This window comes from Zingiber officinale, chromosome 1A (genome assembly GCF_018446385.1).
Source record: "Zingiber officinale cultivar Zhangliang chromosome 1A, Zo_v1.1, whole genome shotgun sequence".
NCBI classification, from domain to species: domain Eukaryota; kingdom Viridiplantae; phylum Streptophyta; class Magnoliopsida; order Zingiberales; family Zingiberaceae; genus Zingiber; species Zingiber officinale.
The window spans coordinates 185235874-185260140 of record NC_055987.1 but is presented as its reverse complement, the minus strand read 5'-3'; the positions used below and the strand labels follow the sequence as shown (position 1 = coordinate 185260140).

The window sequence follows — 24267 nt, the reverse complement described above, 5'->3', positions numbered from 1 at the left end:
AAGGGAATTGAATATTTGTTCGAGAATTTTAGTTGTAAATGTTAAACATTTCTTTTTATTGTGATAATCACAACTGTTATAATGTTTGATAAATACATAGTTAATCACAACTGTTTTAATGTTTGATAAATATTTTAAGTTAGTCTGCGATTAACATAGTCCATAATTATAAATATAGATAATTGTTCTAGTAAACTTTAGATCAATTTTTAACATATTTAGAATGCTATTATCACTGTTTGCTCTGATAAATATTTTAAGTAATATTTGACTTGGGAAGAAATCTCATTATTCGAAGGAAATTTTAGATTTTAGTCGGACTCGACATCAATGGATTTGATCTCTCTCGGAATAGATAAATGGATCTAATTTGGTTTTGAGATGTTAATGTCACCGAAAGATTTCAAGCATCAACTTTGTCGTGTAAAAGATTTTGAGGGGATCCAAACATAGGTAAAGCGTGGAACTTTCATGCTATCCATCAAAAAGATGTTAAAATAGTTACCGGTGCCATCATAGTATTTTTTTTATTTATTTATCAATTATTTAAGAATCGAATCATAATTTTAATAAATTAAAAAATATTTTTTTAATGAGTATATATATATATATATATATATATATATATAAAGTGATTATTTTAATAATCTTAGGATCAATTTTTAATGGAGATAAAATGTTCCTTATCTTTCCCATGCAAAGAACCTTTTTACTAGGACAAAATGGTCAAGTGACATAAGTTCTACTTGTAAATAGAGAGAGAGGTTTCATATAATTATATTTTTCCTTTTATTTTTATTTATAATTATTTATTTAATATATTAAAATAATATTAATTATTATTTTAAGTAAAATATCTTTATAATTTATCTACTTAGATAAAATATCTCTCATAATATATCTATTTTTATCTAATCGGGAGTTAACAATATTGAATCGTCAGAGATGAGGATTATCGCTTTGTTTCAATAAAATGTTATATTTTAGACATTGAATATTGCATACTAAAACTCTCAAATATAGGACACTCATATCTCTCAGAGAACTAAAATTAGTACAAAGATTTGCACAACATTCGTACAAAATACTTGCATTGTTTGAAGAGCTATACAAAATACTCATAGAACTTGAATTAAGCTCTCGTGACAAAATATCGTATTTTAGATACTCAATATTACATAATCAATCTCTCAAATATAGGACACTCATATATCTCTCATAAAACTAAAATTAATAGTAGCCGTTCGTGATTTACCTCCTCCGTATTGACCCTGAGATGGATTGACGGGGACACTGAGGACAAGCGTATTCATCTTTTTACCACAATAAAACTAAAATTAGTACGGAGTAGACTTTCACAATATTTGTATAAAATGCCTACATGGAATTGTAGAGGTGTTGGAAGGACTTGGTTTGTTCGTCGCCCCAATTGAGTTGCTCCCACCATGATCTCTCACACTCGATCTCTTTCAGCCCATCAGCAACCAACGTCAGCTTCGTCAGTTTGGGGCAATCTTCCACCTTGATAGTCTTCAACCATGGGAAATTTAATATTCGTTCCCCATCACTCAAACTCTTCAATTCTGGAAGCCGCCGTAGCACCATTGTCCGGAGATAAGGAAAGATTGTTATAACTGTCTCCCCACTACCATTTGCCTCTCCCTCCAATTTGATCAATCTATCTATTGCCCCGCAACGCTCAATTTTTAGTGCAACAAGAGTATTAGGGAACGTAGGCCTCCAAACGAGCTTTGCTTTTGGGAGGCTCGAAAGTCGAAGCTCTACTAGAGGTAGAAGAATAGACTGACGATTGCCAATTACTACCTCTTCTAGCTCACTCATTGCGTGAAGCTGGATACGAATTAGTCTGAGCATAGTTTCCGCATGAAAATCCGTGGATGGGATGTTGAACACCGTCAAATCTTGACACCCTTCAATATGGAGCCAATGTGTGACTGCTGCCAGTCTTGGAGAGTCACAGAGGTTTTGAAGAGCAGCAAGCGTGCTGACTGTGATCCCAATGACTTTTAATCTCTTCAAGCTTTCCAGCTCTTCGAAACTAACACCTCCTTCCCAAGTCTGTCCTTCCCTCCACCCACTGTAGCTGTCCACCATGTCAAGCCACTGCAATTCTCGAAGACCGGAGATTAGTCGGTCAGGAATAGTTCTCAAATATTTCATGGATTCCAATGACAAATATTTGAGATTTACTAATGCTGCCATCTCCTTTGGCAGAGAAGTAATCCTAGTTCTGGAAAGTTCGAGAAAGTGTAGTTGCATCAGATTACCAATGCTTACCGGTAGCTCCTCTATAGAAGTTTCTTGCAAATCAAGGATTTTGAGGTGAGGCATGTGCAAGAAGAAGCCATTTGGAATCTTCCTGAGAAATTTGTTAACGTGAAGATTCAGAAAAATCATGTTAGGACATTGAGGTGCTTCTGGAAGGTCTCTTATTTGGTTCCACACAAGTGCAATTCTCTCTGCATCTCGCCATTTCTCAGCTGCCGGTGCTTCTTCGACCCGATCCCTATCCCGCACCAACCATTTGTTCTCCTTCTTCCCGCACTCACGTTGCACCCACAATATCATGGCCCGGGTCATGGGATGCATCGTGAAGTAGTCATCATGAACCCTTACGGTTAAAGATGCTGCATGTAGTATGCCAAGTAGAAACTGTGTCTTGTTGTCAGCATCGATTGGATTCTGCACATTATCAATAATCCCTTCACCTATCAATAAATTCCTAATATTATATTTGCCAATCCGAGATCCTTTTTTGAATAATGCACCATAAGAGGCGCAAACTCTCAAGTCGTCACTGGATAGACGATCATAGCTTAGTTTCAGGATAGAAAAGACATTATTTGTCATACCAGGAAGTTGGTGTGGTGTGTCCTTCATGATGGTCAAGGCGTGTATCCACTCATCCCAAGTCTTTTTAGGTGCCATTGCTTGTGCCAGCACAATGAGAGCTGCAGGCAAGCCGCCACATTCCTTGACTAAATCTCTAGCTTCGATCCGTACATTCTTGTCGGCGTCAATGACATCCATCCTTGCACTATTTCTGAAGAGATTCCAGGCTGCCTCCTCTTCTAAGCATTCCATTTTAATCATCTTTTCTGTGCCCATGTGGCTGCAAGTGTCTTCTGTTCGGGTTGTGAATATGATCTTGCACTTCGATGGAGGCGCAGGAAGTGGAATTCCAACAACCTGATAATTTAGGGGCTCCCATAGATTGTCGAATAACAATATGAATTTCAACGTACTCAGGACTCTAAATAATTTAGTTGCTCTGTCTCTGTGTGTGACCTCATCCTGCCATGTCAAACTCAGTCGTTCGAATAAAGATTTCTGGACTTCCTCCAGCTTATAGTCTATTGATAGCTCAAGGAAGATTACCACGTCTGCCTCTGTTTCACTCGGGAAATCATTGTTGAATCTTCTCAAGAGTGCTGTCTTGCCCACACCACCCATTCCGTGGATGCCAATCACACTCAAACTATCATCTTTGGCATGGCATAGAAGCTCCTCAAAGACCTTCTCCATGCCGATAGTTTTGGTGGTTGGCATCTTGATGGAGCGGGTAAGATTCAGGTTATCTGCGAGCTTAGTGAACTCTGCACTTTGTTTGAGCTCTCTGATTGTGGCAAGTGCTGCTTCAGCTCTGTTTCTGAGACGGTAGGCAGAACAAACGTTGAGTGGGAAGCTACACAAACACTTGATCTTTTGGTTGTATTTTCTCTCTATCGACTCGGCTTCACCTTCCATGTCTTGCACGGAGCTTAGCCACCCAAGCACTTCGCTCCTGGGAGTCTGGCCATCCCTTGTTGCTGCCTCGACATCTCTCTTGACATCGGAACTTTTGTCCTTCAGCTGCCCAACCTCACTGGCCAAGGAGCTAAAAGTCCCCCCATACGTCATGATATAATTGCATGACTGAGAGCAACAAGCCTTCAACAAGTTGAAAATATCCATAACAGAACTCGGAGAAACAGACCCCATTGTAGAGCTGCGGGAGACGTAACAAACATTCGTAAGAGCGATGTTCAATTTAATAAAAAATTATTTTTGTTCGTTTAGTATATACCAAATTAATTAAATAAAAAAATTTAAATAAATTATTAAATTAATGAATAAATTTAAATAGATATATGTTCAATTTGTTAATATTAATGAATAAAAATTATGAACTATTCATAAATAATATTTATGAATAATGTTAACGAACAAAATTTATAAAACATATTTATTAATAAACTCTTATCAACATTGACAAATAAATAAAATTGATAAATAAACTTGCATTATCAAACTCAATAACTAATCAAATAAGTTTTAAATAATTAAATAAATTTGAATTGAGAGTTTAATAATATTTAGATAAACTAAGTTTAAATCAAATTTCAGTTAAAAAAAAAGAAACCAAACTAAACTAAGCTTAAACAACTATTTTAATTGTTTGATTTATTTTAAATTAGATTTAATTTAGCTCGATTACCTTATTAAATAAGTCGAATTCACTCATTTACAGCCCCTTCTCCATTGTAGTTGTTGCAGCAATAGGGTTGGAGAAAGTCAAGTATGATGCAGGAGAAAAATAATTATGAGATTATGAAGAAAGAGAATGGCACGGTGCATTATAAATAGCAGATGTAGAATCAAATCCAAATATTGCTCTGTGTGGAAGCAAAGGAGTTGTGCAAAGAGAGAGGGCATCCCATGGGCATAGTTCTTGAAGAGAGCAAAGTAAAGAATAAAAGCTTGTGCTAAGAAAAGTATTTGGTCGGTACAGAATTTGTTCTCGATTTTATGTGGTTTCGGAAGAAGGTTTTAACTTTTGTTGGCTTGTTTCTAAAACTAAAGAAGAGTGTGTTAATTAACCTTATTAAAAGAAAAGTAAAAACTCTTCTATCAAATAAAAAATATTCAATTATAATTTCTTTCTATAATTGAGTGATCAGACGATATAGTTTCCTTTCATGCATATCCAAATTTTATATTTAATAAAATATATACCTAATTATCATTATATTCTTCTTTCACTCTGTATATAAATCACCTGTTCCTTCAAACCACACTACGCAATCGAAACAACCATAAATTCTTCCCGACAATAACTATGTAAAATAATGCTTCTAGGGTTCTTCGTGGCAACAAGTTGTCTTTAAAAAACTTGAAGTAATCTAACGTTGCTCCAAATGAAGACATGTTATAAAATATTCATAATATGTACATATGAGAAATATATAACAAATGAATCATATTTGAAATTTAATCAATTTGAGTCTATATAGTATAATCAAGTTCCTTAGTTCCTAAAATTTGTTGAAAGGCTATAATTAATTTCTTTCTCAAATTTAGATCAACTCAGCTACACATAATAATTTTAAATCAAATTGTTACTTGAAACTTAAATAATTTGATTTCACAAATAAATATTTGTCTACGTGACTTTAAACTCTTTTGGCGTTTGTTCAATACCTTTCCCAATTTATATTAGTATATATTTGTATAGCAATCAAAATTATTATATTGACTTAAACTTGTACAATTTTATTAAAAAATCTGTTTTTTTTTTTGAAGCATTTGGTCTCACTTTCATACTAGGAAGTAAAAAACATAGAAGAAAAATAAATCAAAATTCGGGAAAAAATAATAGAGAAAAAACAGTGATTTTCTTCTTTCATTTTCCATAACAGAATAAAATCAAGGTTTTTATCTTGTGAAATCAATTTTAGAATATTAGGAAAACATAAACAAAAGAATAATTTTGAACTTTATTGATTAAGTTCCGGGGCCCTACTTTTTGCTCCGAAGCGTTTTTAAGAGGAAAAGCAATAAGAGAAGTGTTTTTTCACCATAGTTTTTTTCTTTCTCATGCTAAGAACACCGAGAAATTGGATCTTCCGATCATTAGAACAAACCCTTAATGTCTCCATCTCCTTCATGATATTCGCCGACGTAGATCCTTTTGTCTCCCTGGTACTTTGTTTTCTTTCGAAGTTCGATGCATTGTCCTTCTCTATTTTTGAATTTCCTTTTTTTCTTATATTTTTCCAATCAAGAATAACCATAAATTAGTGATTAGTTCAACTAAATGATGTCTAATGATTATGAGATTACTAAATTTACACTGATAATTATAAGGAGTATTGTTTTCTTGTACTTCTTTATAATTGCTCATGCGACTATTATTTTTAGGGCATCTTCAATAGTTACACCTATAAATGAAATTTTTTATAGTTCCATTGTGTCACATCAAAATGAAAAATCTACTATTTTTTTTTACCATGAAAAAACTCCTCTACAATTTTTTTATGAGCTCTATATTATAAATCATATAACTCTCTACATTACAAATCACACGTCATAATGCAACACTACTTTATCATTAATTACTAGTTCCATTTTCAAGAGAAAGAAAATAAGTAAGTTTGAGTTTTCAACATCTTGAACTATAAATGTCAAATTTTATCCCTATAATATTTTAAACTTTTTTATTGAGATTTTTTAATTTTATAAATCTTTCGTAAAACTTATATTGGAGATGTCCTTATCCACTTTCCCTTTTAATGTAAAATAATAGTACTTTCTTGAGCAACTGTATCCTATATCTATTTTTTAAATTTATGATTTCTCTTTTAATGTTCACAAATTACAAAAAAGTTAACATAATTTACTTGTGGATATATTACACAACAAATAATCTTACCACATCTCTCATATCTATGACTTTGAGGTGTAATCGAGTCGAGTCGAGCCAAATTCTTGAATGTTTAACTTTGGCTCGTTTATAATCGAGCTGAGCTCGAACTTTATTTAACGAATATATTCATACCTCACAAACTTATTTGAGCTTTTATCGAGTATAAACGAACTTAATAAATATAAATATAAGTATAAATTATAAATTTAAATATTTATTAAAATTAAATTATATATTTAGAGAAAATTATAATATTCATATTAAAATTTATAATTTTATTCTAATAAATAAATTTAATATATTTATCTATTATTTTCATAAGTAGAGTGTAAAATCTATAAATTCAATATCAAAACTATTATTTTTTTTATTTAAAAGTTGATTCATGAGCTTACTAATGAACATGTTTACGAGCTAACAAGCGTATTGTGAAACTTAAGCTTATTTGTTTATCTTAACGAGCTTCATTAAATGAGCTTTTATTGAATCAAGTTTCGAATAAGTCATGAGTGACTTAATTTATTTACACCCCTAATTTTGAAGGATATTCCTTAGTATAAAAGAATTTTGGTTAAATAGTAGGAACAATTTTATTATGTGGTTCATAATACACTTTTTTATTTTCAAACTTTTTTATAAAAAAATGACAAATAACTGTTAAACTTTTAGAAAAATTTTACATCCTCAATCGTTAACAGCATTATTTCATCAAGGTAAATATAAATATTATCACCAGTTTTTTCGTCGAGCTAAATAATAGCATGTCAAATTTTGCATGGTTGGCATGCCCACTATTTTATCTACAAACATTTTCAAATGATATAGATGCAAGAAAGTGCATAATTTAATAAAAGGGAATATTGATCTGAAATAAAGTATTGGCAATAACTTTAAATCTCTCATCATCGTGTCAGTTTGAAGACATTGCACAAGTTTAAAACAATTAAATATATTTTAGAAAAAATAGTGTGAATCAATCTATCATATGAGTGGATTTTGTGCAGATAATCTTTGTTAATATGAAAAATTCATTCAACCATCCATTGTATTATTTCTTATGTTTAAACTTGGTCCTGGACTATGTACAGCGGTCGAATATTTAGATTATCATCCACCCAACATATTCATGATTTGATCTTGGCTATAATGTATTTGTAGAAATTTTTTTTTTAAACGAGACGTGCAATCAAAAGATGCTGGGTTCTTGGGCTGGCTACCACGTGTACTTTCCAATTTATCTTGGTGACCGGTGGAAAAATGTTATGAGGTTGGGCCAGTCACCCTATGGATAGTCAATAAGGTCTGTAAAATATCGAAAAGGGACGAATAACCATAAAATAATTTTTTATGAATTTTCAGAAATTTTTTAGGAATTTTTCGGAACTCGTATGATAAATTTAAGGAGATTAAAAATTGGGTCAAAGGAAAATCTATTTAAATAATCTTTAAAAATGAGGAAAAATTAAATTTATCTTTCCTTTTTCTTTTCTTTTTCTTCTCCCGTCACCGTGCCACTCGTGCCGTGTCCCTCTTCCTCTTACTCGCCTAAGCTCCTCATCTTCCTCTCCTTCCCCAACCTTAGCCGCGACACCTCCTCTCCTTCCACTGTTGTAAATGTTAAAAATTTGTTTTTATTGTGATAATCACAATTGTTGTAATGTTTGATAAATATAGAGTTAATCACAACTATTTTAATGCTATTACACTGTTTCCTCTGATAAATATTTTAAGTAATATTTGACTTGAGAAAAAGTTTTTCGAAGGAAATTTTAGATTTTAGTCGGACTCGACATTAATGGATTTGATCTCACTCAGAATAAATCAACGGATCTAATTGGATTTTGAGATGTTAATGTCACCGAAAGATTTTAAGCATCAACTTGGTCGTGTAAAAGATTTCCTGGGAATACAAATATATATGAAGAGTGGAACCCTCATGCTATCCATCATAAAGATTTCGTAGGGATACAAACTATAATTTTATGGACACATACAAGACGACATTATAAACTATAATTTTATTCTCTATAGTTTATTTTATAAATGATAGATAGTAAATAATACATGGGATGAATACTAATTATTTATATATGTATTTGATTTCATTAAATATAACGAGTACAAAAATAGAAAATATAAAAATTGATAGATGATAACTAATTTGGTAATGTATATATATATATATATAAAGAAAAAGAAGGATAGTCTTAGTGGAACAATAACATTATTGTTTTGTAATAAAAAAATCATATTTTCAAATTCTGAAAAAAACCTCTTGTAAAAACATGATAAGATGTGACTTAGTAGACTAACCTGTATGTGTAATCATCCACGTCATAAAATGATGAAATAATATTAAAACATTATCTTTGCACTCATTTCTTTCGTTATAAAACGGAGATAAAATGTTTTGTTAAGTTTTTATCTTTCCCATGCAAAGGACCCTTTTACTAGGACAAAATGGCAACGTGACATAAGTTCTACTTGTAAAAAAAGAGTGAGGTTTCAAATAATTATATATTTTTTCTTATATTTTTTATTTATAATTATTTATTTAATTAATAGATTAAAATAATAGTAATTATTATTTTAAGCAAAGCATCCTTGTAATTTATCTAAAATATTATATTTTAGACATTGAATGTACTCAAACTCTCAAATATATCTGACACTCATATCTCTCATAGAACTAAAATTAATATAAAGATTTGCACAATATTTGTACAAAATACTTACACTGTTTGAAGAGCTGTACAAAATACTCATGGAACTTGAATTAAGCTCTCGTTACAAAACATCATATTTTAGACACTCAATATTACATAATCAATCTCTCAAATACAGGACACTCATATATCTCTCATAAAACTAAAATTAGTACGGAGTAGACTTTCACAATATTTGTATAAAATGCCTGCAATCTTCACATATACCCGTGATGAATAATTATAATATTCATGGGATTGTAGAGGTGTTCAAAGGACTTGGTTCGTTCGTCACCCCAATTGAGCTGCTCCCACCATGATCTCTGACACTTGATCTCTTTCAGCCCATCAACAACCTAACTCTGCTGCTGGTTGGAGTGTTGCTGGAACAAGAACACCCCCCAGAACAGAGCTTCGGATCCACAGAACACAATTTTGCTGGATTCCAGTATACTGTTTGATTCAAGATCATGGAATCAATCGGATCAAGTAGAAATCAATCAGTGGAAATCACAGATCAAATAAACAACCTAACTCATCTTGTTGTCACCTTCCCCGAACACCACTACTATGAAGAGGAGACGAAGCTCGGAGCTAAGGCACGGCAAAGTAGATCCAAGCTGGCGATGAAGAGGAAATACCGAGGCTAGGGCTAGGATCTCCCTTCTTGATCGGAGATTTGTTCACACGAAGCAGCGATTCGAAGGAAAAGCACCGGCGATGGACCTAGGGCACGGTTCGGAGAGAGTCCAGTGAAGAAGGATCAAGAATCATCACACGAAATCCTTAACGATCAACCGAACATGATGCCTTACCTTCGGAGCCCTAATTGCCTCTTCACGCCGACGATCGGATGGAAAAGACTCGACCTAGTGGCGTCGGCAGTCAGCTAGAGGAGACGCGACGTCGTGTCTGCGACCCGAAGAGGAAAAGCATCGGCCGGATCTGAGCTTAGCGTGTCGATGCTGACAGAGGAAGATCGCCGGAGGTCGAAACTCCATTCCGTCATCTTCGAGTCGTCCGTGAGAGAGAGCGTCGTGCAGAGGAGAGATCAGGGAAGGAGAGGGTCGGGAAATCGACGTTTTGGGAGAGAAATAAAAGAAAAGGAAATATATATTAAAACATTTCCTCACTTAATTGAGTATCTCAGGCTTAATCAGTGTCCACCGATTGATCCCCTTAAAACCCTCCGTACGAGTTCCTAAAAGTTTCAGAAAATTTTATAAGGCTATTTCTCAAATAAGCCTATTTATTTAAATTTTTAGATATCTCACCTAAGGACATCTCTAATGTATGTTTTGTGAAAGGTTTATAAAATTAAAAAACCTCAATAAAAAAGTTTGAAACATTATAGGGATAAAGTTTGAGATTTATAGTTCAAGAATGGTATTGAAAACTCAAACTTACCTTTTTCTTTCTCTTGAAAATGGAACTAGTAATTAATGATAAAGTAGTGTTGCATTGTGATTTGTAATATAAAGAGTTATATGATTTATAACGTAGGGTTCATAAAAAAATTGTAGAGGAGTTTTTTCATGGTAAAAAAAATACTAGATTTTTTATTTTTGATGTGACACAATGGGACTATAAAAAATCTCATTTAAAGGTGTAACAATTGAAGATGCCCTAAAAATAATAGTTTCGAATGAGCAATTATAAAGAAGTACCAGGAAACAATACTCCTTATAATTATCCGTGTAAATTTAGTTATCTCATAATTATTAGACATCATGTAGTTGAACTGATCACTGAAATACGTAATTGATGGTTATTCTTGATTGGGAAAATATAAGAAAAAAGGGAAATTCAAAAATAGAGAAGGACAATGGATCGAACAGTGGAAGAAAAACAAAGCACCAAGGAGACAAAAGGATCTACGTCGACGAATATCATGAAGGAGATGGAGACATTAAGGGTTTGTTCTAATGATCGGAAGATCCAATTTCTCGATGTTCTTAGCATGAGAAAGAAAAAAACTATGGTGAAAAAACACTTCCCTTATTGCTTTTCCTCTTAAAAATGCTTTGGAGCAAAAAGTAGGGCCCCGGAACTTAATCAATAAAGTTCAAAATTATTCTTTTGTTTATATTTTCCTAATATTCTAAAATTGATTTCACAAGATAAAAACTCTGATTTTATTCTGTTATGAAAAATGAAAGAAAAAAAATCATTGCTTTCATTTTTTTTCTCTATTTTTTTTTTCCGAATTTTGATTTATTTTTCTTCTATGTTTTTTACTTCCTAGTATGAAAGTGATCGTGCACTGAATGAATATAAATAAAATACAAACGTGCATCAATATTTCTGAAAATTAAAATAATTAAGAAAGGTTAAACTCTCAGGATCACTAAGATGAGTAGAAATTTGTTCTTCTTATTGAGTAATTAAGATCTTTTAAAAGAGGAAATTTTGCTAGAGATAGTTCAAACTTGTCAAAATATGGCATACATGTACTTCCTTGCTAAGTCTGCCGTTTGTTAGTAATATATTAAAACACGATCAATGCAATTTTCTAATCACATTATTTGCATGTAGCTAACAGTGCAAGTCTTTAATTTAGTTGTTTACTTCTACATGATTTTGTCTTATTAACATAGCAATAGTTAACAACTATGCAATAGATACTCACAAATGGCCTGTACCACTACACTCTATTTGTACCTAGACAGCTTCCATGCAATGGCCATTTTCTAAAAAAAAATCCTATCCTCGCAGTCATTAAAACTTATACACATTCACAACCCAAGTTAAAATGCTATTATGGTTTTCACAATCTTGAAACTGGCCAAAAATAGCATGTAACAAGACCATGATAATTATAATTCTAGCAATTAATCAACTAACGGAGGAAAACATCAAACTAAGATGCAACAAACAGCAACTTTAATATTTCATTGATAAGTTATATATTAAACAACGCAAATTTAAGTCCACAGCCTTCCTAGATCAGGAGTCATTGGCGTCATTTCATAAATGCACATCAGTATAACAACATACATGTTGAAGTATATTCTTTTGTGAATACACCCGCGCCTTAAATATATAATGACACAAAGGAATTCACAGGAAGTTACTTTTACAAATAATAGTTCAACAGAAAAGGAAAACCACACATCTATTGCAGCTTGATGACAAAACGACCCCCAAACTTGTAGACTGCTATAAAGAGGGAAAACCCAAAAATCGTTTCAAAAAAACTCAGACGCAGAAGAACAGAATACTAACTGTCGCCAGATCTGATACCCATAATCAATGAAAAAAAGCCTAAGTTTGAACAGGCAGCCGACAAGGTCTCCACATCAAATTCATACCAGCGTATCCAAACCACAAGATAAATAACGAAGAATTAAATTTCGCCAATGGATAAAGACGAGAAGATTCTATGATAAAGTGATAAAACCTAATATCAACTGACACCAATTTTAGTAAAGTTTAAAAAAGTTGCGACGCTACATGGTTTACCCATTGCAAACACACACGCAAAGGAAACAAACAAGGAAAGAAGGCTGCTGAAATCTTACGAGCGACTCGTGACGAACAAGAGCAGCCTTGCGGTGTGTCCCAGTGAAGCATTGCTGATGCGGTCCTGCAAAAGGATTCGGCGGCCGGCCGTCGCTTGGCCCTCCATTATCTCCGACACCACCGCAGCCACCTCCGAAGTTTCCCTCCATCCCTTCACATCCCACCTCTTCCTCGTAATCAGCTCCGGAAAGTAGTCCCGAAACAGATTCCAAATCCAAAGAAACGACAGAACAAGAAACGCCAAATCGATCGGCAGCGAATCAAAAACGTGAGCCGAGAAACCCACGGAAGTAGCGTCCGATCAGTGATCGCTTCGCCACCACGCCGCCTCGTTCGATTCCCACGGAAAAAGGCTAGCAGATATGGGCGGTACACTTCGGTACTCGCGAACAAAAACGGTTCAACGACTACGACAGGAACCGTGCGTGCAATTCAGCGATCCGGAACCAGGCTAATCGATCTGACGGATCACAATCGTGGATAGCGTCAGGGGGTCTTGCTGGATCGAAACGCGTCCACATTTTAAGAAGCGCAGTGCCACTGTTCTGGGCTTGGTGGGTGATGCGTAGGGCGACGTATCTGACACTCCAATCGCGAAAAGGCATGGCCAGGAGGCCTTATTGACCGCTAGATCAATAATGGACGAAGAGGATTAAGATTGTGTGAGTCGGTGCGACGCACGTCGTGGGAGGGCATCTGTCCATTAATTTACATTATTCGCAATTTTATAACTATAAAAAAATGCTCTATAATTTTTATTTTAAACAAACTCTTCTATTATTAAAGATAAATTAATAAAATTTATAAAAAATATATATATAGGAGTAAAATCGAATTCGTGAATAATAATAATAATATAAAAAATGTCATTAAAAAAAATACTTGTAGTTCAATTTTACTGATGGAAAAGATAATACAGACGCAAATCTAAAGATATATTGAATAAAATAATAGAAAATGTTTGTCGTAATGCTCAGCAGAGTTACGATCAAAACTCAAATAAAAACATAGTATCTCATTCTAATAAATGACTGATCTAAAAATAATAATTTAATAGATTATCTATTATAAGTATTTTTTTAATTTATTTTAATGATTAATAATTTTTTTTATAGGATTAATATTTTAAAATTAATTAATATAAATTAGATACATAGTGCTAATTAAAAAAATAAAAAAATCTTTATTTTGAGATAATAATGTAACAGTAGGATACTTTTTTAGTTTTCTAGACTTCTATGGATCGAGTATCAATTTTCAAAATCGATATTTATTATTTAAAGGTCCTGAGTAAAACTATCAATTATGCTCCAATTTTATCTTTCCATTAATTTAAATAATAATTATTTTAATCTATAAAATTTTGTTTCTAACAAATGGGATAAGGAAATAAGATTTTTTATCTTAGGGTGATTGTTCTGTTTTTATTTACACATAAATTTCTACAATTCTAACATTGAAATGAGAATGAAGTATTAATTTTAAAAATATGGATATAATTTTTTTTCCCTTTCTTATACTATTAAATTATCCAAAATAATAATTCTATTTATAATTAATTTCATTTAGAATGCAAGAGGTGTTTACAAAAATCAATCACTTGAATTTTTAGCAAAATAACGATGACAATGAACAAAAATTTAACTCAAGAATGTAAAGAAATAAGCAAAGTAATGTAACATAAAATCCTGATACTAAACTGGGCAATAATAAAGAAGTGCAACCCAGTCAACTTATATCTATAATCCTTATTTTCAACATCAACGAATCTGGAAGATCAAAGAGAACATCAGCACAAATATATCCACTTCAAGTTTAAGCAACTTAAATAATTTATTCAATATAGTGGCTAAAAATTAAAATCTTTTTATAAAAAAAAATGCATTGCTTATATACTTCATTTGATAAGAAAAATTAAAACTCAGTATAAATGAATTTAATATTATATATAGGAATCCTAGCAATGACAAAAATTAAAAACACTGTAAAGTTTTAAAATTTCAAATCGACTAAGGCATCATATGATAAACAAAAACTTTCCATAGAGAATGACCTACTTGGTTACTCAATACAGAAAGTAAAATAAATTTTGCTTTATGAAAACTTAAAATGTTAGTTGCTTAGAATTAGCATAAACCTTCAACCTTGTTAGATGCCTCCTCGTTAATTTTGCATCTAAATCCAAAGTATCGCTCACATAAGACGTTGTAAACCTTCTTCTTCGCTTCCTCCTCACTAAATCAGAAGAAAAAATGAGAGTGAATGTTGTAATAGACCTATAAAAAGCACAAAGGTAATTCATTTAAAGTGTCTTCGTGATGCACTTTTAAAGGTAAAATCATCAATAATATCATCATATTCAATATTTTCTTAAAAAAAAAATTCAATGCATAAAATTGCTAATTCATTTAGTCCATCTTAAGTCATTATGGTACGTAAATACGATTTTATTCATTTTAATTTTAAAAAATTTCTTTTGGCAGATGTCATTGTCACGAGTATTGTTAATAATATCCGATAAGTAATTATCATATTTGGAAGCATAATCCATTATTTTTAAAAACTCTAATATTTGAATGGAAGATCATTTTTTATTTGTTTAATAAGATTCACTTGGTAACATTACTTGCAAAACTTGTAATTTTGAAAACATATATTTGACATCAATATCAGAAGTGTCACCATTTTTAAAGTATTTTTAAGATTCACACAAAAACTCATCAATTCATCATCATTCATTGAAACTAATTTTGCAACATCATATAAGAACCCTATCAGGGTCGAAATGTGCTTTGGGAGCTGAATAGCTCGTCGCGCTTCTCGTTGCTTGCTTCGATGTTAATATGCAGCGGAAATAGACTCAAAACAAACTCTCCAATGCTAACACAAGGGATTTACTTGGTATCCACCTCAAGAAGAGGTGACTAATCCAAGGATCCACACACGCGGGCACTCTCCACTATGAAAACACTCCTTTACAGTGACTACCGAAGGCGGAGAAGCCTTACAACACTCTCAGTACAAAAAGAAAGAAAGGGAAGCAAATACAAGTAAAATCTTACAAGATTTACACTGGTAAACCCTAACTTCTTCTTCTTGTTGTAGAATGCCTCTTGACTTGGACGTGCACCAGCACTTGCCTCCAAGAACCTTCAAGAATTGGCGGTGAGAGTTCGGAGAGAATCGCTGAGGAGATCGGAGAAGAGTCGAGTGAAGAACTGGGAGGAAAGCGCTCGCCAACGGCTATAACCTGCGCAACAGTCGGATCCCAATCGATTGAATGGATCTCAATCAATTGGGGAGAATTTGAATCAATTAGTTAATCGATTCAGAGCGCCTCTATACTCTCTGGAAAATGCCTGAATCAATTCCCTGATTGATTCAGCCTATATGCGTGATTTCCAGTCCTCCAATCGATTGGAGGTGTCCAATTGATCGGCTGATCAATTGGGAGAGGTTCTGTGCTCGTGATTTTTGCCCCCCCCCCCCAATCGATCAATCGATCGATTGAGCCACTGCTTATTACAAAACAACCCTCAATCGATCAGCTGATTGATTGAACCCCTGTTCAATCGATCAGTTGATCGATTAGACTCCCTTTGACTTACTTAAACCAAGTCTAGGGTCCTCAATTCCAACATATGGTCAACCGTGACCCTGTTGGAACATCATGCATAGCATCCGGTCAACCTTGACCTGCTAGAACTCCTTCACCAAGTATCTGGTCAATCCCTTTGACCCACTTAGACTTTTTTTCTCGTGCCAAATGTTCGGTCAACCTTGACCCATTTGGACTTCCTTCCACTAAATGTCTGGTCATCCTTGACCCATCTGGATTTTCTTGTGTCAAGTATCCAGTTAACTCTTGTTCACATCAATCTGGTCAAACCCTGACCAAAGGAGAATTGCACCAACAATCTCTCCAATCAGATGATTGCACCTGCAATCTCCACGTATTGTCAAACATCAAAACCCAAACATCAAAACTCAAGCTTGAGCCAACTCAAACCTAGTCAACCTGGTCACCCTTGACCCAGGGGATATTGCACCAATAATCTCCCCCTTTTTGATGTTTGACAATACCTTTAAGTTAGGCTAATCCTATAGCCTCAACTTCCTTTCATGCTAATGTATGAATGAGAGTTTCCTTCATTCTCCCCCTTTCCTAGAGGGCAAACTCCCTCTTTAGGTAATGAAGGCCTAACTTATTAACACACATCAAAAAGAATTCTCCACCTGAAGAGTTACTCATCGTTGTTCATAACTTCACTCGTTGGTCACAACATCACAATGAAGGTATCATACCCTCCGCTGTATCCAAATGATCACCCTTGAGCATTAATGCTTATCCTTAAGCATTCATCATTTTAACAATGAAGGTCTCACACCCTTCACTGTATCAAATGCTCACCCTTGAGCACTACTTCATGTTATGATGCTCATCTAGAGCATCCATAACTCCACAATGAATATATTCACTCTCCATTATTTTTCAACGCTCAACTTTGAGCATTTTTTCTAAATGAAGGTTTAACCACCTTCAAAGGTTTCGGATTGCCTAGATTGCCTATCTAAGTATTTTTAATCTTAGCTAGCTTAAATTTAAATCCTAGATTGCTCCTTTTTATCAAGAAAATGTCAAACTCCCAATCTTGACATTTCTTTTGCTTTTCTCAATTTGTGCCAAATTAAAGTACACAAGTTTCTCAATTACTAGCACATTTTACTCTTACAAAGAGTAAACAAATAATCCATTTCATTTTCAAAGGTTAATAAAAATCTTGAAAATGCTCTCCGAGTGTCAACTTCATCAAGGTTGGATTAACTATCATTCCAATTAGAGTTGATACTCTCTAACCCATCTAAGGGGTAGAGAAAATACTCCTAGGAACCCAAAATTTATTGATGCTCCTTGGATGTTCTAGGTACTCACTAGGAATAACTTCCCTAGATATCTTCCTAGTGACCTTATTAAGCTTCTTAGAAACCTTGGTCACCTTCTCTAGGTCAACTCTAGGGATAACTTCCCTTGTGATGTTCTTAGTGACTTTGTTCGACTTCTTAGAAGTCTTAGTCATTTTTGTCGTTGCAAAGATACTCCTAGGGATAACTTCCCTTGTATTCTAGACTTGACCGCTAGATCTAGGGTTGGTTCCATAGCTATATGTAACCTTATGATAAGAAGGCATATCCTTTTTGGTTTTAGGTTTGTATCCCAAACCCCTATGACCATTGGATGACCCTTGTTGTTTTCCTAGACCTAGTTTATCCTCATTTTGCCCCTTTAGGATATTTTCCATCCTTTTTAGGATATTTTTCATTTTATTAAGCCTTGACCTCAAGGCTTGATTTTCTTTCCATAAAATTCTTTAAAAAAATCATTTTAAATTTCATTTTAACACTAAAACACATAACTTAAAACTTAAATCCTAATCAAATCAATCAAAATTCAATTAATCTAAAATTTAAACTTAATTAAAAAAATAAATAAATAATTAAAACTTAGTTATTTAGTCTAATCTTATTTAAGAACTTAGTTGACTTAATCAGTATCTTAATTTAACCTAATTGAAATATTAACTTTATTCATTTTTAAATCAAACTTGACTATACATTAAAACGTTAATCAAAATTTTAATTTTACTTTAATTAAATCATAATTTATCTCAATTAAAGATTAACTTAAATTGAACCTTAACTTTACTTAACTTTATTTAATAATTTTAATAAATTTAACTCTCAATTAATACTGACTTAGTTAATCTAAGGATGTTGCAAATGAAAAGTTAAATTATAACTAAGGCTTGATTATATCAATTAACTCAATCAATTAATATGAAATTTACATTGTTTTATTCAAATAAGTATTAAATTGAGTTAGTAACAAATCATTGCATTTAATTTGAAACTTAAATGAATAATTATAATAAATATATAGAAATACTTATGAAAATAGTATACTGAATATGAGTGTTATTGACCCAATTCCCTTAAAACACTTAAGTAGATAAATGTACTAATGCCTTGAAATTGAACATACCCAAACTCTAGTACAAATTAAGGAGGAGTGTTAAGTTAAGGAGGAGTATCAAGTTCAGGGGGAGGATCAATTTATTTTTAAAATGATTAAAATCCTTAACCATTTCCTTTTAAAAAAAATCCTTTTAAAAGTTTTTATTTTACTTTGAAACTTTTACTTCCATTTTTTTTAAAGCCTAAGTTCAAAAAATGCTCTTAAACTTCCTTTTGAAAAATCTCAACTTTTTGTACTTACAGAAAGTTTTTTGTTCACTATATCCCTTAGAAAAATATTTTAAATCATTTTTGTAACTAGACAATTTTGTTAAAATTGTTTTGGCAAAGTTGCTTTGATATTTTTTTACTCAAAAAAGTTTTTACAAAATTTTACTTTAAAAAATTCTCTTAATAATAAACTCCTTCAAAGTTCAACTTGTTTTAAAACTTTCATTGAAAATATTACTTAACAATTTCTCTTTAAAATTTTTTCTTTTTAAAGATTTTTTTTTGTTACTTTTCTATACAAAGTGTTTTCAGAAGGGATTTCTACTTAGAAAATTTTAAATGTTTGGAAATAATTTTCAAAAAGTTATTAATTGTGAAAACTTACTTTTATCACTTAGAAAATTTTGTTTAAAATTATTTTGACACAATTACTTAGAAGTTTTCTTAAAAAGATTTAATTCAAAAAAAAAATTTCAACAGTTAAAGACACTTTTTAGTTGTTTATTTTTGTAATAATGTCAAGTTCAGGGGGAGGATTAATAACTTTAAAGATTTTTTTCAGAAAGAAAAATTTTTTCTTTGAAAACTACTTCATTTTTTTAACTACTAGCATTTTCAACTCTGTAAAACTTTTTTTGGCCTTATAAATTTCAAAAGTGTTTTAAAAGATAGCTTTTAAAAATAGGTTTGACAACTATTTAAGTTTTTGAAATGTTGCTTTAAAAGATCGTTTTGAAAACATCTTACTTCAGTTTTACTATTTTATTCATTTTTAAAAAACATCCTTTGTATCTTTTTCAAAATTCCAATTTTGAAAAAGTTTTTCAAATGTTATCTTAAAAAACCTAGCTATTTTCAAAATATTTCTTGTTTTTATTTTAAAAAATTTTGAATTTTCTAACTTTAAAGTTATTTTTGCAAAAACTTTTCTTTTGAAAACCTTATGAAAAAATAGTAGATTTCGAAAACAATTTCAAATTTTCTAATATTTAAAGTTATTTTTACAAATATTTAGAATTATCAAATTTCTATACCTTTTGGAAATCTTATATTTTTAAAACTTTGTAGATTTGGAAAACAATTCCACAATCACCTTATTTCTGGAAATTCTGACATAAAGTTTTTACTTTTGAAAATCACTTTATAAGATATCTTTAAAAATTTTCCTCAAGTAAATTAACTTACACTATAAGAAAAAAGCTAATAGACAACGCTTTTAAAGCATTATCTTTGTGCCTGAAAAAGCGTTGTTAAAGACACTGTTGTTAAAAGTCTGTTCAACGACAACGCTTTTAAAGCGTTGTCGTTTGTAGCAAAGACAACGCTTTTGCAACGCTTTAAAAGCGTTGTGTATTTTTTGCAAAAACATCATTATTGCAACGCTTTAAAAGCGTTGTTGTTTTTGGCAAAGACAACACTTGTGCAACGCTTTAAAAGCGTTGTCTTTTTTAAAAAAATTTTAAAAATTATTTACAAAATTATTTTTTTATATTTACAAAACTATTAATTTTCTTTTACCATATCCAGATTTGAATTTGACATATAAAATAGCATTAATTAGCTCAGCTAATGATTTCAAACTCGTACCAAACAATAGAATTCAACTACAAAGTATTAGTATTTACAGGAAAATTCAACTATACACAAAGACTAAATATTTCTATTTCAAAGTAGTTAGTGACATTCAAATTTAAAACAAAAAAAAGCACAAAATAGCTAGCCGGCCTCAAAGACAATGATCTGCATGCTTACTTCTACTAGATATATTGATCAAAATGGATTGACGGCTTGAGACTGGGACAAAACACCTACCACTGTGTATCTGTCACAGAAAACAATACCATCAGTATTATGAAAAAGAAATTTTCGGTGGTAATAACTGAAAATAAAGGTCACAATTCACACCATACAATAATTTTTAAGAGAAAAAGAATTAAGCATAAAATAACGGGGAATAGAGCAAACGAAATAGCATAATTGGAGATGCTAGGGAAACCACTGTGAGACCTAAATACATAATTAGAGATACAGTGCAAAAAGAACAGCATATATTTCATTTGAGTTCTTACACATGAACTAAAGTCGAAATCAGCATATGTTCTGATTTCTTTGGTCTGCAGAACTTGTAGCTTTATCAAACACAATTTGACTTGAAATTTTCCAGTAGCAAATGTAGTTTTCCGGTGTACTAAACTATACATATAAAATATGGCTTTAATTCTAGAGTGCAAAGAAAGGATGGCCCTTCACTTATCGTCTAAAACTCAAACAGGTTGCTATATTTTTTGTTTCAATTGAGTCCTTAAACTTGCAATATATACTAAACAAGTCCATCCCATTGGTACACTTAAAACGCAAGAAACAGGTTACTGACTGAGCATCTAATCACATCACGTCAACACTAGATTATCAACAGAATATAACAACTATGTAAATTCAACCATGAAGCAGGGAAAGGAAAAGATGTGTATTTAGAGTTGCAATACATCTCACTATCATTGAAATAGTTCTCCATCCATTCATCTGAGGATGGATCCAAGACTTCATTACTGAAAAGAAATCTATCATCTATCACAAATTCTTTGATTAGAATAGCTGGAAATCCACATCTACTGCTAGAAAAATTCTTTCCGAGGTAAGAAAATTAAAACCTGAATACGTGAGATTCAACTATAAATTTTGTGTGCATATTTTTGCTGATGTTGAGTTCTCCCGAACCTAAAGTAAAAAAATCAAACGCACTAAGTGGATGCTTTAGCCTAATTTGATAAAGTATTAAGATGAATCTAATTTAGCTATCTGAAGAAACAGTCTTGGAATAAACTACTTCAGAGGACAAATGCTCATTGACGATTGTGGCTCCATCATCATCAGAAAAAAAATTTAGAACACGACGCCTTTTCACTCTTGATGCCTCGTTTGCTTCCTCCACGCCCTTCTCGACCTCATCTGCTACCATTTATCTCACTTGAGATTTAGAAGGACTTGAAACAGTCAGAAGAGAAGGCAAAGTTGACAAACACACCTCCAAAATCCAATTCGTCTAAGTTGAAATCACCAAATCCTCGAAGTGGAGTTTGATTTCCCATCGTATCATCCCACAGAGGTAAAGCTGTGAATTTGAGAAATAGGTACTAAAACGTAAATTCCCTTGGAAAAAAAAGAAGAAGAATTAGTTGTAGAAAACAAACCAAATTGGGAATATGTTGGCAGGAAACATTCTTCTTCTTGCTGCCATTGCCACATATCGCTCCTACAAATTCCATAGGACATTAGTACGGAGTTTCAAAAATTATTTTAACTGAGCACTCAAAATCTCAAGTTCCGACAGATCATCAAACAACAAGCTGCTTCAGTCAAAAATGGTAATGGATGCGATATCATCCATAATTGTGTTGCCTTGAATCACACCCAAAGGGCTCTCGGCTCGATCAAGGATGAGATCTAACTCGGGGAAGAAAGCATGAATGGATCGACCTTGCTCGCCTCACGTGGTGGCAGAGCGAGCGACGAGGAAGCAAAGAGACGACCCGTTTCCTGTTCCTTTCATACGCTCTGCGATTCTCCATCCTCCGTACCGCTTTCCACCTTGGCAAACCCTAACAAAAAAAAAAGATGAAACGAGGATGAATCGGCTTAAACAAATCCCCCCAGGTCGTCAATAACAATTTGCTCCGACAAACTAGAGCAAGACAAAGACCGAGCTACAAATATCGATCTTCCAAAGAGGAGGCCAAGTGCAGAGGGCGACGATCCAAGAGCGGAGTGATTAGGGCATTTGCTATTTGACGAAGAGGTGAAGGAATTCAGAGGAGAGGAGGTTCGCAGAGAGGAGTTCGCCGAAAAGGGGTTTGCTGGAGAGGAGTTGGATGGAGAGGACGTGAGAGGAGGAGTTGGAAGGAGAGGGTGTGAGAGGGGTTCAGGAAGATAGGCATGAGATGAGGAGTTGTGAGAGGGGTTTGGGAAGATAAGCATGAGATGAGGAGTTGTGAGAGTGAAACCTAAGGGTACTTGATCCAACGGTTTATATTATCCCAGATTTAGATGAGGGTTTAACAATACACAACGCTTTTTAAAAATTGTTGTCGTAGACACTAAAAAAATGCTAATAGACAACGCTTTTCAAAAAGTGTTGTGTTTGACCCATAAAAATCACTAATAGACAACGGTTTTTAAAAAAACGTTATCTATTAGTAAGAAAATAAAGAAATAGACAACACTTTTTATTAAAAGCGTTGTTAAAAAGAAAAAAGACAACACTTTAAAAAAAAAAATGTTGTCTTTTAAGTGTTGTAAAATCTCAATTTTCTTGTAGTGTTATTTTATAAGTTAGCTCCCCAAATAATCCTAAATATTTTCTATTGTCAAGATTTTTTTACTTAGCAAATTTTTCCATAAATTATCTATTTCTATTTTTTGATGAATGTCAAAGGGGGAGGATTAGGTGGATTAAGTTATCAAAAATACTAAAGAACAACATTAAAACAAGACTAACTTAAAAACCATGTCATTTTTGCATATTATTTTTTCCTATCTTAACCCAGGTTGTTATTGCATCAAAAAAGAGAAGATTGTTGGAGCAGGTTGCACTAACGGTCTAACTCAGGTTTTGATGAATGACAAAGTAAATTAAGTTAGGTTTATTGTGATGTAACGAGTTAACTAAATGTGCAGGAAAAGTCCAGATAAGTTGATGGCTAATCAGATATCTGGCACAAAGTCCAGTTAGATCAACGGACCCATCGAATAGCTGGCACGAAGTCCAGATAGGTCAATGGGCTGACCGGATATCTGGCATGAAGTCCAGCTAGGTCAATGGGTCGACCGGATAGCTGGCACAAAATCCAGACAAGTCGACAGGCTAACCGGATGTCTGGCAAAGCGGTAAGTTAATGTAAGTCACTGGAAGAGAGTGACATGGTGAGGACGCGTTCTCCATTTGAGGGAACAGTAGGCGTCGATCCAACTTAGATCCATTTCAAAAATCTAAGTTGAAATCTTAACCAGATTATGGTCTCGAGGAGACAGAATCTAATTACTACTTTACTTGTTACATATTGTGCTAACTTTTTTTTGTAGGGTAGTATAATT

At 32.8% G+C, this 24267-nt stretch overlaps 2 protein-coding genes across 8 annotated transcripts; both read right to left on the bottom strand.

Annotated features, from left to right (window-relative positions):
* Positions 1-1143: 1143 nt before the first annotated feature.
* Positions 1144-4613, bottom strand: LOC122008019 (disease resistance protein RPS2-like). Its single transcript, XM_042563598.1, has 2 exons — positions 4499-4613; positions 1144-4009 (listed from the first exon to the last, which is right to left on the bottom strand). Exon 2 carries the CDS (start codon positions 4000-4002, stop codon positions 1378-1380), a length of 2625 nt encoding a protein of 874 aa, XP_042419532.1. The 5' UTR covers positions 4003-4009; positions 4499-4613; the 3' UTR covers positions 1144-1377.
* Positions 4614-20760: 16147 nt separating this feature from the next.
* Positions 20761-23164, bottom strand: LOC122038655. 7 transcript variants are annotated; one of them, XR_006127925.1, is made up of 7 exons: positions 22654-23164; positions 22368-22429; positions 22202-22288; positions 22004-22125; positions 21828-21894; positions 21663-21744; positions 20761-20998 (listed from the first exon to the last, which is right to left on the bottom strand). XR_006127925.1 is itself a non-coding variant. In XM_042598499.1 (6 exons), the coding sequence occupies exons 1-5, from the start codon at positions 22743-22745 to the stop codon at positions 21847-21849; spliced, it is 411 nt and encodes a 136-aa protein (XP_042454433.1). In that variant the 5' UTR covers positions 22746-23164; the 3' UTR covers positions 20761-21744; positions 21828-21846. The 7 variants fall into 7 exon arrangements, 4 of the variants coding, with proteins under 4 accessions (XP_042454433.1, XP_042454434.1, XP_042454432.1 ...); XR_006127926.1 differs by having other exon boundaries at positions 21663-21725; XR_006127924.1 differs by having other exon boundaries at positions 21663-21894.
* Between the last annotated feature and the right edge of the window lie 1103 nt (positions 23165-24267).

Coding starts and splice junctions, on each gene's coding strand:
- LOC122008019 (XM_042563598.1), bottom strand. CDS start 4,002: ATGGGGTCTGTTTCTCCGAGTTCTGTTATGGATATTTTCAACTTGTTG.
- LOC122038655 (XM_042598499.1), bottom strand. CDS start 22,745: ATGGAGAATCGCAGAGCGTATGAAAGGAACAGGAAACGGGTCGTCTCT. Junction 22,430..22,653: donor CACCACGTGAGGCGAGCAAG/GTCGATCCATTC, acceptor TGGAATTTGTAG/GAGCGATATGTGGCAATGGC. Junction 22,289..22,367: donor GCCAACATATTCCCAATTTG/GTTTGTTTTCTA, acceptor TCAAATTCACAG/CTTTACCTCTGTGGGATGAT.